Source organism: Cetorhinus maximus, chromosome 13 (genome assembly GCF_964194155.1).
Source record: "Cetorhinus maximus chromosome 13, sCetMax3.hap1.1, whole genome shotgun sequence".
NCBI classification, from domain to species: Eukaryota; Metazoa; Chordata; class Chondrichthyes; order Lamniformes; family Cetorhinidae; genus Cetorhinus; species Cetorhinus maximus.
In genome coordinates this window covers 97,653,411-97,672,758 of record NC_135891.1, presented here as the reverse complement: position 1 = coordinate 97,672,758, position 19,348 = coordinate 97,653,411, and the positions used below count along the sequence as shown (strand labels likewise).

The 19,348-nt window shown below is 45.0% G+C and overlaps 1 protein-coding gene across 8 annotated transcripts in view; it reads right to left on the bottom strand.

Annotated features, from left to right (window-relative positions):
- nfic (nuclear factor I/C) overlaps positions 1-19,348 on the bottom strand; it is a 737,693-nt gene that overhangs the window by 461,953 nt on the left and 256,392 nt on the right. For all 8 annotated transcript variants that reach the window (XM_078555863.1, XM_078555858.1, XM_078555862.1 and 5 more), the window contains exon 2: positions 2,905-3,436. In XM_078555863.1, coding sequence (XP_078411989.1) covers positions 2,905-3,436 — 532 coding nt within the window. The remainder of the gene's footprint in view (positions 1-2,904; positions 3,437-19,348) is intronic.

The following is a 19,348-nucleotide window of genomic DNA, read 5'->3' as shown; positions in this document are numbered from 1 at the left end:
CCAGATGGCCTCAGCAAATGCAGATGAGAGTTCTGACTTCTGAATACTGGGCTGACATCCAGAGGATACTGGTGATCAATGAGAGCGCAGTATCTCCTTCCCCATCCCAACTCCAGCAACCAGGGGGCCAATTCTTCGATCTCTAAATACTGGGCTGACAATAGCAAGGTACTCGCAACAAATGGGAATGGAATGTCTGTACCCACACACCCCCACCCCCACCCCCCAACGCAGCCAGCTGCCTCTGATCCCCCTCCCTTCTCTGGTGAGGTTATGTATTACTTGTAAAGGGGTGTAATTACAGGAATATCCCTGATCATGATCAGCTGAATGCAAAAGCAGCGGAACCAATGGGCTGCTTCATAAGCCCCACTAGGCACAGAGGAGAAGAGAAATTGCATTTCTAGCACTTCCTGGATAATCATATAATCTTCGCATCTTGAACCATCTCCATCTCAGTAAATATACAGTAAATGGCAGAACCCTTAAGTGCATCGACGAGCAGAGGGATCTGGGTGTACAGGTCCACAGGTCACTGAAAGTGGCAACGCAGGTGGATAAGGTAGTCAGGAAGGCATATGGCATGCTTACCTTCATCGGCAAGGGTATTGAGTATAAAAGCTGGGAAGTTCTGCTGCAGCTGTATAGAATCTTGGTTAGGCCACACTTGGAATATTGCGTGCAATTCTGGTCGCCACATTACCAGAAGGATATGGAGGTGTTGGAGAGGGTGCAGAGGAGGTTTACCAGGATGCTGCCTGGTCTGGAGGTTATTAGCTATGAGGAGAGGTTGGAGAAACTCGGATTGTTCTCACTAGAGCGACGGAGATTGAGGGGCGACTTGATAGAAGTTTACAAAATTATGAGTGGCATGGACAGAGTAGATAGTCAGAAGCTTTTTCCCAGGGTGGAAGAGTCAATTACTAGGGGACATAGATTTAAGGTGAGAGGAGAAAACTATAGAGGAGATGTGCGGGGCAAGTTTTTTACGCAGAGGGTAGTGAGTGTCTGGAATTCGCTGCCAGAGGAGGTGGTGGAAGCAGGTACGATAGTGGTGTTTAAAAGGCAGCTTGACAAATACATGAATAGGATGGGAATAGAGGGATATGGACCCCGGAAGTGCAAAATGTTTTAGTTTGACGGGCAATATGATCGGCGCAGGCTTGGAGGGCCAAAGGGCCTGTTCCTGTGCTGTACTTTTCTTTGTTCTGTTGTTCTCTTTATTCCACATCTCCAAATTTTTCTTACATGGGATAACAATTATTTAAAATATAAAAAAAATCAAAGTTGTACAGCATGTGTTTTCGGTAAAATAAATGATGCAAGTGCCTGGTAAGGAAATAAACTATCTCTTGCTATTAAATTACAAAACCCATTCACCTGTATTGAGGTCCAATAGAATTCAGCGTGTTTATTTCTTGGTACGCTGTTGTTTCTTATCTACTCCATATGGGCCTCTAAACAATCCAAAAACAAATACAGACAAATCCTTGCACTAGATATGCTGAGAAATAGCCTGTTGTGAGCAAATGACCTGAAATGTGAGCCGATCCTGAGTGAGACTTGCCAAGTTCAACTGACGCCACACCTCAAATTATAAATCCTTTAAGGACAATAGACAATATTTTATCTCTTACAGTGTAAAATCACAGTATCCCTTGTTTTTCCAATGAAAAGCAGTAAAATAATACCATGCTGGGAAGAACAGCACAGGGATATTACAATCTTTGCTGTTTGACAGAGCGACCCAGCCCAGGTCCTCAGTAAGAAATACTCTTATTCAAGTCTTGGTAGAATTTTTTCCATCAGTGTTGCTATAGAACATATACTGGATTAGCAGTTTGATACCAGCTAGTGTGTGAATTGGGTTAGTCCAGAAGCATATTAAACAAGAAGGTGTCTTTTCCAACTCAGATCAGAATGGAAAGTCACCTCGCAGTGTAAATGGGGCTTTTGATAAGCTTACATGTGAACAAAATGGATATTGTCTCTTTAACTTCTGAATTTGAAATGTATTTCACTTGCAGAACTGAGAAGCTCTTATTTGCATCCAGTTAATGCAGTCCCGCAGGAATCGAGGAGGCTGATTGCTCAGGAACATGAAGTTCCAGGAAAGCAAATCTCTATTAAAATAACTTGTACATTAAAAAAATCAAATTTTATGTTTCAATTCTACATAAAGGCATTAAAATTTCCACACTAGAAATTACCGGTGTCAATATTAGCAGATGAATTTTAATACAACCAGATTCACTATTTTAATGTTGACATTGACCGGTCTATTTTAAATGGGTTAATACTTTGATTAAAATAGCAAACAGAGAAATGTTATCCTGTACATTACACTTTAGTTTGCTAATATCAGTAACACTAACTTTTAGGTTATAGTGGGTTCCCTTAATTATGTAGCACATATGGTCATACAGAATATTTGTAATTTAGTGGACTATTTTTGACATAATTTGTTAACCAGGTTAAAAAATGTGTTCAACAAGTTATGGCAGTTTAAAGATACATTATTCGGCTCAGATTAAAATAGTTTTAAATAACTGACCTGTAAAATCAAAACATTAGCACCCAAAATAATATTTCATTATAATAATGAAGCATTTCTCCGTCAGGTCCTTGACACATTCAGATAATGTGTTTCCATGTGAATGTCACTTGCTACAATTTGACAATGGGACTTTGTCAGTTTTGCTTTGTCCATTATTTATGCCAGTCTCTTGCAGTCACACAGGTCCCGTTCAGTATCATCATAATCATTTATTGAGATCACCATTTTAAAAAAGCAGAAAACTTTGATATAAAGAAACTTTGTGAGCTATTCATAATGACATTAGAGTGCTATGGTGGAAAAAAGGCACAAGTTAAACAGTGAAAACTAATCATAATGCCACTTACCTCTTTCTTGCACAAAGTATGCCAAGTATAAATCAAGTTCCTTAACTGAAACACTTATGTGATGGGGCTGCACACACAGCATGGGGTTATTACACTGTTGGGACTTCACCAGACGCTCTCCATCAGTACTTTCCAAAGGGATCCCTTTAAACAGGATCACCATCACTAGATCCAACCTCCAAACTTTATCCGCTTGCCGTAAACAATCGATGCGTCTTATTTTGCCTTTCTGGTCCGGATTGGAGAGAACGCAGCAGGGAGGCTTCTTCCCTGTGATGGTCAGCACGAAATCCTCGCGATACTCAGGACGGATGTCCTTGCGCAGCTTGGCAAGCAGCCTCGAGGCCCATTTCTGCTTCACCTCCGCTTTCTCACTCAACAACTCATCTTTCACTGCTCTCTCTTCGTCCTTTGTCATCCGCTTTTCATGCTTCTTAAAGTATTTTCGTTTCCGAGCTTGTAGGTTGAACCACGTGTAGGCAAACGCACGGACATGTGGAAGAAGTGCCTCGATGAATGGATGAAATTCATCCTGATAAGAGAAACACAGTTTCAGATGCAATGGTAAATAAATTTTGACATCCTTCTTACACTTTATATTTGTGGTCATGAGAACAATACATAAGAGTTACTTATGTAACTCTCCCAGATATGTCAGTAATAATAGTATTTGGGTGGTACAAATATACATGTACTACAAAAAGTCATCATGGGAATATAGCTCATAAATTTGAGAGAATGACTTTCTAACCCTCTCGTTTGTAACACTTCCAGTGTTAACACCTCTTGAACTAACTTTACTTCTAAATGTAGAAAGATGCAATATGCAGCATAAACTTTAATCAGGTTTCAGCACCTTTGATCTCTCAGAACTAGAAATTCTTATTAAACAGGGGCCTGTGACCCTGTTACGAATGTTCAGTTTCTATCCCTTTTCAGAATTTCTGACTAACAGAACAGATGAACCACACTCTTAGTATTGGAAACACATTCCTAGCCAATGTAACTGCTGATCATCCGGCCACCTTGTAACAAACAATCCCATCCACCGAAGAAAGTGCTTGCTACTGTCTGGTTTCTTAAGGATACAGCACACAATTGCACATTTAAAGACACAAACATAATTACATGTGTGGTATGGTTCTATTGCATAACAGTTTGATAGAGGTACCTACTTGGAGTGATGCAGGTATACTGCCACCCCTTTGTTTTCTAGTAAGGCAGGTAGAGTTCGGTGCATACATGTTTACCTAAGTGCTGGGCAGTCTTTCAGTTTTGTGAGCAATTGATTGGCCACCTAGAGTGGAATTTAGTTTAGATGCTGGGGGGTCTCGCCTGCCAGCTAGAGAGCCGATGAGAACCCCACATCACCTCTTTTCAGGTAGGCCCACCACACCAAGTGACAATCTAGGCCGCAGCAGGGCATTAAATTCCACGCCCTATTTCTTCAGAAATGACTAAAATATTTAAAACTGAAGTTTAACAAATTTGCTGTGTCACTGAAAAGCCACACCTTAAAATGCAATACACCATCAGTCCCAACGGCATTACTTCTTAGTTATCGCTTCTCGGCCTTTTGGCTAAGATCAAGTGTAGTGTTGCAGGGGCGACACCATGGTCCTGCCAAGGCAAGGTCGGGATGGAAGGGCGATAACCAATCGCAATCCAAATCCATACCGTGGGTTACCTATCACCGTCCGAGTCACGGTGAACCACAGCGACGAAGGAGGATCACCTATGGATCGGGGCTTCTTCACCAGGAGGATCCTGTTGAAGGCGTGCGGCTTCCAAGCTACGGAGATCTTCACCCTGCACGACTCCCGCAAAGGCGGTTATTTTGACGTGACGTTCAAGCGGGTGGCAGACTGCGTCCGGCTCCTGAGGGTGTTCGAGGAGAAGAGAGACCTGCCGGAGATGAAGATCCTGACGGCGGAGCCGCACTTCTCTCTGCCGTTGCAACGGGAACGTGAGGTGATGGTGCATGTGTACAACCCCTTCGTCCCTGTCGCCGACGTGGTCACCTTCCTCACCAGGTACTTCGATAAGGTGGGGAGCGGCACTGAGATTCGAGACGACTTGGGGATCTGGACAGGCAAACGCCTGTTTAAGGTCACGCTAAAGACCGATGGTAAGGGAGCCATTTTCCACCCTCCTTCCAGTTTCGCTATCGGGGGAAACCGTGGCTACCTGGTCTACGCTGGGCAACCCAAGCATTGTCGCTCATGCGGCAAGGCTGGTCATGTGGCGGCCAACTGCAGCGCCTCCCTCTGCAAGATCTGCAAACAGGAAGGGCACCAGACAAAAGACTGCAAACAGGCCAAGTGCTGCAACCTGTGTGGCGAGGCAAGTCACCTCTACAGGACCTGCCCCAAACGCTGCCGTACTTACGCACAGGCAGCCAAAGCCGACCAGGGGGAAGCAGAAGAAATGTTCCGTGTCACTCCAACCACCAAGGCCCCCAGGGAGCTCAACGGGACAAAGGAGGACACAGAGAGAGACAAGGTGGAGAAAGAGATTGAGGCAACAGAGAGCCAATCAACAGCGCTACCCCCTGAACCTTCCAGTCCTCAGGACAGCGAATCAATGGAGGAGGAGGCAGCAGTGGAAAAGCAGCAGGGGGAGTGGCGGACGGTGAAGAACAAGAAAAGTAAGAGGGAGCGAAGAAGAAGCAAAGGCGTTTCCCAGAGAAGCGGCAAGAGGCGTCTCCCATCCGACACGGATGACAAGGGCAGCAGCTCTTCGGATGAGGAAGTGCCAGAGCGGCACCGACAGAAGAGGCGGCAAAGCTCCAGGGCGTTGGAGGACGAGACACCCGAGCTCCAGAAAATTGGAGACAACAAGGAGCCCAGCGCACCCCAACTTTGCCTGCAACCTGAGGAGGCCAGTGCACCACAGCCCCTGGAATCTGGGAGCAGTGAGGCAATCATCGCACCCCAGCTCCAGGAAGCCGGGAACAGCAACCCCCCAGAGGGGGTGAGTTTTGGAGAAGCTTCTCCAGCAAAGGTCATCTCAAAACCCGCTCTCCACGTGAACCTCCAGATGCCACCGGAGCAGAACACGGCCAAGGAGATCTACCTCAGCCCATCCAAAGTGAAGGAATTTGAGCTCACTACGGGTATGAAGGAGCAGACTAAAGGTCTGGGACTCTCAGAGACAGTGGGTTTGGTAGGAGAATAAATGCTTTAATATGGGTTTAAAGATTGTATCCATAAATGTGCGTAGCATTAAATCTACTACGCGATGTGTTGCGACCTTGGACTACCTAGCCAAGGTCAAAGCTGACCTGTTGTTTCTGCAGGAGTGTGCGATACCGCACCTCAGCTCCTACAGGCAATGGTCACGATGGTGGTCCCACGGGCCATCGATCTGGTCGGGCGGAAACGACTCTCGTTCCTCCGGCCTGGGTATTCTGCTGCGGGGAGGCAACTTCACCGTCTCCGAGGTCAAGGAGGTGGTGGGCGGGCGACTCCTGGTAGCAGACGTAATGTACAAGAACGCTCCACTCCGGTTAATTAACGTGTACGGCCCGGCACAAGGGGCTGAGCGGCTGGAGGTTTTTCAGCAGCTCCCACTGCTGCTGGCGACCTCCAGGCCGGTCATTCTGGGCGGGGACTTCAACTGCATCATCGATGCGGCTGGACGATCCGGCAGGGCCGGAAGCAGATTGGACGCTACGTCCAGATCCCTGATGGAAACAGTTAAGGATGCCAAGCTGCACGACGTCTTCAGCAACCCTGCAGACGGAGCGCAGCGTAGATACACCTGGTCGCGGCCAGACGGGTCCATTCGTTCCAGGATAGACTTCCTGTTTGTGTCCCGTGCATTCACAGTCAGATCCACCGACGTCAAGCCGGTGTTCTTCTCTGACCACTGCCTCCTACTGGCGGACTGCCACTTGGAGGAAGACCTGAGGGTGGGCAGGGGGGCATGGAAGCTAAATGTGCAACTGCTGACCCCAGAGAACATTGAGGAGCTCAAGAGGGATTACAAAGGTTGGAGAACCGTGAAACCCCTCTTTGAGTCCCTGACACACTGGTGGGAAGTGATCAAGGGAAGCATCAAGAGGTTTTTTCATCCGCAAAGGCACCCAGAAAGCTAGAAAGGAACAGAGGGAAATGTCCCGACTCCAGGAAAAGATGCAGAATCTGCTCCGGCTGCAGTCGATGGGGGTCGATGTCAAGGAGGAGCTCCAAGAGGTGAAGGGCCAGCAAGCCTCGCACTTTGCCTCGGAGGCCTCCAAGATCATCTTCCGTTCCAGAGTCCGCTCCGTGGAGCAGGATGAGACGTGCTCACGTTTCTTCTTCCAAAAGGTACACAGAGAGCGCTCTGTGATCAGCAGCCTGAAGGAAGAAGACGGCTCAGTAAAGTCATCACGGTCCGACATTCTGAGGATCAGCAAATCCTTTTATGCCGGTCTGTATGACGTGAAGCCCACGGACAGCACGGCCTCCCAGTCCTTCCTGTCCTCTATCACGGAGGTCTTAGACCACAGTACACGGGAGAGCCTAGACAAACCGCTAACTCCTGACGAACTGACTAAGGCCCTCGAGTCCTTCGAGAAGAGTAAAACCCCCGGAAGCGACGGCCTGCCGGCGGAGTTGTGTTCGGCTCTGTGGGACTTGATCGGCCCAGACCTGCTAGAAGTGTACGAGAGTATGCTCCTGGCCGGCAGCATGTCAGAATCCATGAGGAAAGGCATCATCACCCTCATCTACAAGAACAAGGGGGAAAGGGAGGAAATTAGAAATTGGCGACCCATTTCACTGTTGAATGTGGACTATAAGATTCTGTCCAAGGTCATCGCCAACCGGGTCAAATCCGCTCTGGAATTGGTGATTCACCCTGACCAGACCTGCTCTGTGCCAGGCAGGAAGATCTCTGACAGCCTGGCGCTGCTCAGGGATACGATTGCCTATGTACAGGACAGGGGTGTGGATACCTGCCTCATCAGCTTGGATCAGGAGAAGGCCTTTGACAGAATATCGCACACCTACATGGGGGATGTGCTCTCCAAAATGGGCTTTGGGGAGGGAATTCGAAATTGGATCCAACTGCTCTACACTAACATCAGTAGCGCAGTCTCAATCAATGGGTGGGAAACAGATAGCTTTCCGATTAAATCTGGAGTCAGGCAGGGCTGTCCTCTCTCGCCTGTCCTTTTCGTGTGCTGCATAGAACCCTTTGCCGAGTCCATCAGGAAGGATCCGGGCATAAGAGGAGTGACGATCCCAGGCAGTGGAGGCACTCAGGTAAAAGCCTCCCTGTACATGGACGACGTCGCCGTCTTCTGCTCGGATCCGCTGTCGGTGCGCAGACTGATGCACGTCTGCGACCAGTTCGAACTGGCCTCGGGAGCCAAGGTAAATCGTGGGAAGAGCGAGGCCATGTTCTTTGGGAACTGGGCTGACCGATCCTTTGTCCCCTTCACTGTCAGGGCTGACGGCCTGAAGGTGCTGGGGATATGGTTCGGAGGGACCGGGGCATGCGTTAGAAACTGGAAGGAGCGAGTGGCTATGGTGAAAAGGAAACTGGGCATGTGGGAGCGACGCTCCCTCTCCATTGCGGGTAAGAACCTGGTCATCAGGTGTGAGGTACTCTCGCTGTTGCTGTACGTGGCGCAGGTCTGGCCCATTCCACACTCCTGCGCGATGGCGATCACTCGAGCCATCTTCCGCTTTATCTGGAGGTCGAAAATGGATCGTGTCTGCAGGGACGCGATGTACAAGCCTCTAGATAAAGGGGGAAAAAACGTGCCCAACATCGCCCTCATACTGATGGCCACCTTTGTGTGTGGCTGCATCAAGCGGTGCGTAGACCCTCAGTACGCAAACACCAAGTGTCACTACGTGCTGAGGTTCTACCTGTCCCCGGTGTTGCGAAGGATGGGTCTGGCCACGCTGCCGCGGAACGCTCCAAGTAGTTGGACCGTGCCGTACCACCTGTCCCTGGTGGAAAAATTTATGCAGAAAAATACCTTTGACCACAAGTCCATCAGGCAGTGGTCAGCACGTAACGTCCTAGAGGCCCTGAGGGATAAGGAGCGGGTGGACCCTGTGGGATGGTTCCCCGAGCAGACTGTCAAAGTCATTTGGCAGAATGCCTCATCGCCAGAACTTTCCAACAAGCACCAAGACGTAGCTTGGCTGGTGGTGAGAAAGGCCCTCCCCGTCAGATCCTTCCTACACGCCAGGAGTCTCACCCCCTCTGCACGATGCCCTCGAGGTGGCTGTGGTGGGGAAGAGACCGTTGTTCACCTCCTTGTGGATTGTGCCTTTGCAAAGAAAGTCTGGAGAGAGATGCAGTGGTTGCTGTCGAGGTTCATCCCGAGCAGTTCTGTGACACAGGACTCTGTGCTCTACGGGCTGTTCCCAGGGACACACACCGAGACAAACATCGACTGCAGCTGGAGGATCATCAACTCGGTGAAAGACGCGCTTTGGTCTGCCCGAAACTTGTTGGTCTTCCAGCACAAAGAGTTGTCCCCGACCGATTGTTGCGGACTGGCACAATCCAAAGTCCAGGACTACGTGCTGAGGGACGCACTAAAGCTTGGGGCAGCTGCCGCAAAGGCGCAATGGGGAAGGGTGGCTGTGTAAGACCTTTCTACCACAGCGCACCGAGAGACTGGGAACTGTTTAGAGCCCCTCGGGCTGTACAGATCAAAATGAAAGGCTGTAAATGATTGTAATATTGTTTGTACTGATGCACCTGGTGATACATTTTGTAAAAGTTTAACCTGGATTGTACCCTTGTAATGTTGTTTTTGAAATGGTTTTGAATGTGATTGAAGATTTTTTATGAATAAAGTATATTTTTACAATAAAAAAAAAAAAAATTACTTCTTAGTTAAACTACAGTATTTGTGCTGAAGTTAGGTGGAAACTATATTCAATCATTTCAAAATCTGCAACAAAAAACCCCAGCTAATAGAATTTACCTAAACCAGTAGCTTGTTAAAATGTTCCCAGTTTTATCATGGCTTCTGATGGAATAAGTGTCTGATTTCCCACCAGTGGTTTTTGAATATAAATGCACCAAACAAGGACATTTATTTCTGTCACAACTCAATCAGTATGTGACAACCCTTTTAAGATTTTGGGAATCTTATCTAACACAAAGGTAATACATTGAATTTAAGAATGTTCTAACTTTACAGCATTACAATCTTTTACTCATATTGAACAAAAAACACAAGTTCTTAACAGATGATGTACAGTTACAAATCACCACTTATACAGATAACAGTGAAGATATAGTCCTATTGCATTACCCAGACATAATATTTTAGATAGATAACATCCACGACGGCTACAAATGTTTTCTCTTTTCATTTCTTTACTGGAATTCTTTGCACTTCTGTTACATGCAACAAAAACCTGCATTTATGTAACACCTTTAAAGTGGCAAAATGTCCCAAAGCCCTTCACAGGAGAAACTGACACTAATTTAAAGCAAATGAGCTATTTGGACAGGGGAAACAAAGCAGCAGGTTAGCATGTGGGGGGGTGGATTCAACTTCACGGAAAATTATGAAAAAACTGAAAAGAAAGGAGAGCCCAGGAGAGGCTATTAAAGTCACCAGAACAAAAAATGGGAGAGTGTTTGGAAAGGGCTAGGAATCTAACTTCAAGCACATCAGATAAAGGGACGACAATGAGAAAGCGGATGGGAAATACAGGACTGAAGGTGTTGCATCTGAATGCATGCAGTATACAAAAATAAGATAAATGAGCTTGTGGCGCAGATTGAAATTGGCAGGTATGATGTGGTGGGCATTACGGAGACATGGCTGCAAGGGGATCAGGACTGGGAGCTAAATATCCAAGGATATACATCCTATCAAAAAGATAGGCAGGTTGGCAGAGGGGGTGGGGTTGCTTTGTTAGTAAGAAATGAAATTAAATCGATAGCAAGAAATGACGTAGGGTCAGATGATGTAGAATCTGTGTGGGTAGAGTTGAGGAACCGCAAAGGTAAAAAAAACCATAATGGGAGTTATGTACAGGCCTCCGAACAGTAGTCAGGATGTGGGGCACAAGATACACCAGGAGTTAGAAAAGGTGTGTACGAAAGGCAAGGTTACAGTGATCATGGAGGATTTCAATATGCAGATAGACTGGGAAAATCAGGTTGGTAGTGGATCCCAAGAAAAGGAATTTGTGGAATGTCTACGAGATGGCTTTTTGGAGCAGCTTGTGGTGGAGCCCACTAGGGAACAGGCAATTCTAGATTTAGTGATGTGTAATGAGCAGATTTGATAAGGGAGCTTAAGGTGAAGGAACCCTTAGGAGGAAGTGACCATAATATGATAGAATTTACCCTGCAATTTGAGAGGAAAAAGCTGGAATCAGATGTAACGGTATTACAGTTGAATAAAGGCAACTACAGAGACATGAGGGAGGAGCTGGCCAGAATTAACTGGGAGATGAGCCTAGCAGGAAAGACAGTGGAACAGCAATGGCAGGAATTTCTGGGAGTAATTTGGGAGACAGCAAAATTCATCCCTAGGAAGAAGAAGCATACTAAAGGGAGGACGAGGCAACCATGGCTGACAAAGGAAGTCAGGGACAGCATAAAAGCTAAAGAGAAAGCATGTAATGTGGCGAAGAGCAATGGGAAACCAGGGGATTGGGAAGCCTACAAAGACCAACAGAGGACAACTAAAAAAGAAATAAGGAGGGAGAAGATTAAATATGAGGGTAAACTAGCCAGTAATATAAAAGAAGATTGCAAGAGTTTTTTTTTAGATATATAAAGGGTAAGAGAGAGGCAAAAGTGGACATTGGGCTGCTGGAAAATGACACTGGAGAAGTAGTAGTGGGGAACAAAGAAATGGCGGAGGAACTGAATAGGTACTTTGCGTCAGTCTTCACAGTGGAAGGCACAAGTAACATCCCCAAAGTTCAAGAGAGTCGGGGGGCAGAGGTGAGTATGGTGGCCATTACCAAGGAGAAGGTGCTAGGAAAACTGAAAGGTCTGAAGGTGGATAAATCACCTGGACCAGATGGATTACACCCCAGAGTTCTGAAGGAGATAGCTGAAGAGATAGTGGAGGCGTTAGTGGTGATCTTTCAGGAATCACTAGAGTCAGGGAGGGTCCCAGAGGACTGGAAAATCGCTAATGTAACCCCCCTGTTTAAGAAGGGAGTGAGGCAAAAGACGGGAAATTACAGGCCGATTAGCCTGACCTCAGTCGTTGGTAAGATTTTAGAGTCCATTATTAAGGATGAGATTTCAGAATACTTGGAAGTGCATGGTAAAATAGGGCAAAGTCAGCATGGTTTCATCAAGGGGAGGTCATGCTTGACAAATCTGTTAGAATTCTTTAAGGAGGTAACAAGTAGGTTAGACAAAGTAAAGCCAATGGATGTTATCTACTTGGACTTCCAGAAGGCCTTTGACAAGGTGCCGCACAGGAGGCTGCTCAGTAAGATAAGAGCCCATGGTGTTAGAGGCAAGGTACTAGCATGGATAGAAGATTGGCTGTCTGGCAGGAGGCAGAGAGTGGGGATAAGGGGGTCCTTCTCAGGATGGCGGCAGGTGACTAGTGGAGTTCCGCAGGGATCAGTGTTGGGACCACAACTTTTCACTTTATACATTAATGATCTAGATGAAGGAACTGAGGGCATCCTGGCTAAGATTGCAGATGATACAAAGATAGGTGGAGGGACAGGTAGTATTGAGGAGGCGGGAGGCTGCAGAAGGATTTGGACAGGTTAGGAGAATGGGCAAAGAAGTGGCAGATGGAATACAACGTGGGCAAGTGTGAGGTCATGCACTTTGGTAGGAAGAATAGAGGCATAGACTATTTTCTAAATGGGGAGAGAATTCAGAAATCTGGAGTGCAAAGGGACTTGGGAGTCCTAGTCCAGGATTCTCTTAAGGTTAACTTGCAGGTTGACGCGGTAGTTAGGAAGGCAAATGCAATGTTGGCATTTATTTCGAGAGAACTAGAATATAAAAAGCAGGGATGTGCTGCTGAGGCTTTATAAGGCTCTGGTCAGACCACATTTAGAATATTGTGAGCAATTTTAGGCCCTGTATCTCAGGAAGAATGTGCTGGCCCTGGAGAGGGTCCAGAGAAGGTTCACGAGAACGATCCCAGCAATGAAAGGCTTAACATATGAGGAACGTTTGAGGACTCTGGGTCTATACTCGATGGAGTTTAGAAGGATGAGGGGGGGATCTGATTGAAACTTACAGAATACTGAAAGGCCTGGATAGAGTGGACGTGGGAAAGATGTTTCCATTAGTAGGAGAGACTAGGACCCGAGGGCACAGCCTCAGAGTAAAGGGGAACAGAGATGAGGAGAAACTTCATTAGCCATAGAGTGGTGAATCTATGGAATTCATTGCCACAGAAGGCTGTGGAGGCCAGGTCATTAAGTGTATTTAAGACCGAGATAGATAGGTTCTTGACTGGTAAGGGGATCAAAGGTTACGGGAAGAAGGCGGGAGAATGGGGTTGAGAAACTTATCAGCCATGATTGAATGGCGGGGCAGACTCGATGGGCCGAATGGCCTAATTTCTGCTCCAATATCTTATGGTCTTATGGTGAGTAAAAACTTTGTCAAAGAGGTTTAAAGGAGGAATGAAAGGTGGAGAGACAGAGTGGTTTAGGAAGGGAATTGAAGAGTTTAGGGCCTAGACGGCTGAAGGCATAGCTACCGATAGTGGGGTGAAGGGAGTGAGGTTGCACAAGGCCCCAGAAGTGAAGGAAAACAGGGTTCTTGGAGAGTTGAACACTGTAGGATGCTACAGAGAATAGGGAGGGGAGATACCATGAACAGGACAATTCAACAACGTATTAAGTTATGTACAATTTTAGCTAATCCAGATTAGAGCAGCATCAAAAATAATAATCGATCATCATCACCTACAAAAAAATAAAATAAAAAACTGCATTTTTATAGTGCTTTTCCCAACCACTGGGCATCTCAAACTACTCTACAGCCAATGAAGTACTTTTTGAAATACAGTCACTTTTGTAACATAGGAAACATATAAACTCTGAGATACTGAATTTTGAAAAGGCTTTTCAGCAATTATTAAACTCTAACTATATTTGTTGATGGTACAGTACATGCGAACAGATTAAGTAACATGCTGGATGAACAAACCACATTAACAATAAAGTTTGCAATACTTGTCAAACTGGATTATCGAATTTTCTGAATAACAATGGCCAGGTTAACAAATTACCATCTCTGGCAGTTAGGTTCACTATTGACATAAAATAGGGGCAATATACTCTCCAAGGCAGGTTTACAATTTTGTGCATTAATAGCTTTAGTGTAGGGTTTTGCCAATCAATGAAAATGATCTAATCAAATCCATGGTAATATTTAAGGTGCAGTTATGGTGTTTCCTTAGTGCCAACACAAAGCTTGCTTAATGATGTGAAGGTTGCAGTATAATTGAGGAGCTGGGTCTGAAATCTGAATCTAGCTTCCCCTGAAACTGAAGGCGCAAAACATCTTAGATAGATAGTCGATCTCACACTGCCAATACTTCAGCTCAAGCAAAGATGGGTTTTAAAAAGTATCCAAGGTGGGACTTCATAAACATATTTTCAGTCATCGACATCATGAGACAACAGATGCTTTGGCCCATTTTCTCCTGATATTAAAAACGAGCAATCTGAGGAGCAGGGCTTTGTAGATCTATCTAAGTCTATGTGCAAAGACTCCATTAAGTTCATAACAGAAAAAGGGCAGGCAGCAAACGTAACACTGGTCTGTTGCCTTGACAGTGGCACTCCACAGCTAATACTCAGATCAGCAGCCATATTATAACCTTGAAAAATAATCACAAAAATGGTGCTGCTGCTTCTTGCTTAACCCTTTATAATGCAAGCCAGCTAAAATTCCAGAGTGGAATTTCCCTGATTTCCAGTGCCACACACAGAAATCCAATACTCACAGGGGCTGATGCTTGAACAAGTTCAGCTCTTGGGCAAGCTTGATTTCAAAACTCCAGGGCAATTGCAGCATGTTGCGTTCACAGCGACTTCATGTCATCACAAATGCAATATCTACTGTGGTGTGAATCTCTACTGTGCCTTTCTTTGTACATTAATGTCATTCCCAGAAGGAAAAAACAGTAAAAACTGGGAAATAAGAGTAGTGGTCCGAACTTTTTCCTTCTGGTTGCCCGTTTAAAGTACAAAATATACATTTAGCACATTGTGAAGTGACACATTGGTGTCAAAGCCAATTAGCTTCTGCACATATGGATTGCATTCTGCAGCTATCATGGCTTAACTGTTTCCTGTCTCATAAGTGAAGGCCAAAAATATACATCCATGTCTTTTCTATAAGAATTGTGTATTCTATAGAATAGTTAGTTGCAGATTATCAAATCAAATATACATTCAGTCCACATGACACTGAATAAATCAGGCTCATTGCAAGGTCAACGCAGGGATTATTTTTGAGTGATCAACAGATCCAAACGCACATTCTCTTTGAGGCTGTTTTTTTCTTAATTCGATCAGTTTGGTGATCCACCAGTCCTTCCTGTTTGAAAATAAAATGTTGGTGGGTCTTTGTATTTTAAGCCACATATGTTAAAGCTACTTTGAATTACAACAATGGAAGTGTGACCTTCACCCTTTGATTCAGATTACTCCCATTAAGATGCTCACAATTACAAGGAGCACAATTCTAGGAATGAGTGGGGAAATTGTCAACTCACACTAACTCCCCCAAATCTCCTCAGGAGAGTATTAAGTTCAATACCAATACACAAGAGTTAATCACAGTTACCACCCAATGCAATTATCTCACTATTAATAGGACCTTTAGCAAGTGTTTCCCAACTAAACTGGTTACAATTAAATATACTAATGATGGGATGTTTATCAAATAGAACACTAATAAAAGAAGAATGTGCTCTCCGTAAAAAACCTAAGACTTTCATTTCAGCATAACCATGTACTGAGGATCAGAAGTATTCAGTATATAAATAAATATACATTCCTACATACATATCTTGTTGAACAGCAGTGAGGTCTCTTTACACTGTAGCCACAATAATCACCACAGTGTGGGTGGAGCTTTAGTACATAAAACTGCATTGTCAACTTGTAATCTGCTGATTTGAGCTCTTCCCACAGAACAGCAACCATAGTCAAAGATAATGTTTCTCAGCATTCCTGGTGTCATTCTTTTGTTTAAATTAGATGGCAAGTTTCCCAAACCAAAAGTCTAACACTGTCCTAAAGTTCACCCGGGACTTAATTGTTTTCACGCAACATCATGGTCAGTTATAGAGACAAATGAGCAGCCATGCTGTCATGATGAGTTTGTACAGATCTCACTAAAAATAGAGTCTGAGACAACGAAAAAAAGTGTCATTTAGGCAACAGAAAGATCTAGTACTGTATTCAGACTCTATACAAAACATTTGAGCTAATTTTAATTTTACTACATACATAGGTTTGTACAAGAATTGTGCAGGCAGATAACTTGATTCCAGCCACATGCACTCCAAGAACAGATAAAAAAACAAGCTCACGACTTAATGGATCATTTGGTCAACTATCACTATATCATGGGTACAACACTGGAGATCACTGTTACCTAAAACATTCTGGTACTGCACAGAACACAACAGCTAAAAACAGAACTAAAGCTGTGGTAACAATATTTATATATGCTATTCCATACATTAAACCCTTAAAGGGTTTGGCAGGGTAAATGTTGGGAAGATGTTTTCCTGAGAACTATGGATTACAGTTTCAGCCATTTAGGACCCAGATGAGGAGCAATTTCTTCACTTGAAGGATCTTGAACTTTGGCGCTCGCTAGCCCAGACAGCTCTGGATGCTCAGTGTTTGATTACATTCAACACAAGAGATCAATAAAGTTTTGGATACTAAAGTAATCAATGGATATTGGGATAGTGCGGGAAGGGATAGTGGAGGTGGAGTTGAGGTAGAAGATCAGTCATGATCTTATTGAATGGCAGAGCAGAACACAAAGGACCAAATAGCCTATTCTTGCTTTTATTTCCTATGCTCTATACTAGAGAAATGCTGTACTTTATATTCATGGATAAAAAGGGTTTTCTGTATGAATTTTAAAATGTCAGCAGAAGATACATGGGGAATAGGTAGACTGTTGTGGTGACACCATTTTAGTGTCTATATAGACAGAAAGTGCATAATTGCAGCATGACCAATCATCCACAGCTGACATTCAACCTCACAGGACCAATCTAAACAGATGGGAGTAATTTTACTTACAGCACCAATAAAAACTTGCATTTATATGGTGCATTAAAAATGTTTTAAATCACAAGGTGTATCACAGAGGCAAAAATCAGACAAAAATGGACACGAGTAGGATGAGAGGACCAAGAATTTCATCAACAAGGTGGACTTTAAAGGCAGTTTAAAGGAGGTGAAAGCAAAGGAGTTTAGGGAGATAATTCGGCAGCACTGGGCCTTGGTGGCTGTGGCCATGGCTGCCAATTGTTGGGCAAAGGGAGGTGGGATTACACAAAACTCCACAGTAGAAAGAAGAGTGTTCAGGATGGGTTGCAGAGTTGGAGGAAATAGAATAAATAAGGAGGAGCAAAATCATGAAGGGATCTTAATATTAAGATGATGAATTTAAATTGGAGGTTTGGGAGACCCAAAGTCAATGTCGGTCAGCAAAGTCAGGGATAATGGCTGAGAGGCTTGATGTGGAAGAGATTTTGGACAGCATAGTTTTGGATGAGCTGAAGTTAGCAAAAGGAGGTAGGGATACCATCCACAAAAGCATTGGAATCATCGAGTTTGAGTGAACAAGGTGATGAATGAGAGTTTCAATAGCAGATGATAAGTTAAGGGCAGAGGTAGGTTATGTTACGGAGGTAGAAGTATGCGGTTTTTGTGATGGAGAGGCTACGAGGTCAGAAGTTCAGGTAGGATTGAATAGGATAATGAAGTTGTGAACAGTCTGCTTCAATCTGAAACAATGAATAGGGAGAATGATGGAATCAGGGACAAGAGTAGAGGGTTTATGATGGAAGCCAAATATGATGGCTTCAATCTTCCCCATATTTAACTAGAAAAAAGTTCTACTCATTACAGAATAAATATCGTAGAAAGGTCAGACAGCTGGCTGAATTGCAGAGGCATCATGGATCTCATCAGCATGCACATGGAAGCTGCCCCCTTTATTGTAGCTGATAGCACTGAGGGCCAGCGTGCAGATGGGGTAAAGGAGGGAGGGGTCCACAAATGCATCTTTGGGGGGCTCCAAAGCTAGGAATGTAGGAAAAGGCAAAGAAATCATTGCTGACTCAGGCAATGACCAGGTAGGTAACAGTGGAACAAGTGAGGACAGCCCCATGATGTACAGGAGAAAAGAGGCATGAAAGAAAAATGATCCAGTCAATCAAGTCAAAGCATCCTAAGAGATCTTAAGAGAACAAATGTATCATGATCACAACTACAGATGACAGAATTTGAAACTTCTGTTAGGGCTGTTTTGGTGTTGTTACAAGAGGGGAGCAGATTCCAGAGATCCAAATTTGGAGTTGACTGAAAAATGGGCATGGATTTGGGAGGCGACAATACAATCAAGGACTTTAGAAAGGAAAATGAGATTAGAAATTGGTGGTAAATTACAAGGACAGAGGGGGCAAGGATGTTTATTTTCTGCATATGGGGTGTTAATGGATGTTTTGAAGAGGAAGTGCTACATTACCAGAGAAGAAGAAACCATAGACAATGTCAGATAGCATGGGGGCCCAGAAGAGAAGTTGGGTAGCAACAGTTTAGTGACAATGGGTTGAACGGAATAGGAGGTGGGTCTCAGGGAAAAATGAGTTTGGAGAATGCATGAGGTGAGTTAGCAGAGAAATTAAAATAAGACATGGGATCGGGGCTGGGGCAAACACTGAACTTATCACTATAGTTAAAAGAGTTTTTATTCAATGTGGTTAGGGTTTAAAATTATTTCAATATTCTGTTCACAGATCATCCCACTTCTGAAATACTCCAGAAATGAGTAATTCTGTACAACAATAGGATAATTACAGTTACAGACACAGGTGGGTAGTCAGACTATGACCTGGGGACATTTCGCAGCTCTGCAAACCCAACCTGGGAAAAAGTGCTCCAGGAGTTGGAATTTTCATTACATGAGGGAACAGGATTCTCTGGGAGTTGGGCCTGCCACCTCCAGAACCAGTGCGGAGGCGGGCTGGGTGCAGAGGCTGCCCGGGTGTGGAGGCTGTCCAGGTGTGGAGGCTGCCCGGGTGCAGGGGCTGCCCGGGTGCGGAGGCTGCCTGGGTGCGGGGTGGGCCGGGTGTGGAGGCGGCCTGGGTGCGGTGTGGGCCGGGTGGAAGGCCTGCTTCTGTGACTGAGCATTTTGTTGACTTTTCTTTTAAAAGCCGCAAAACATGAACCAGCCCTCCAGCCCTCATTCCTCACACCCCCTCAACCGC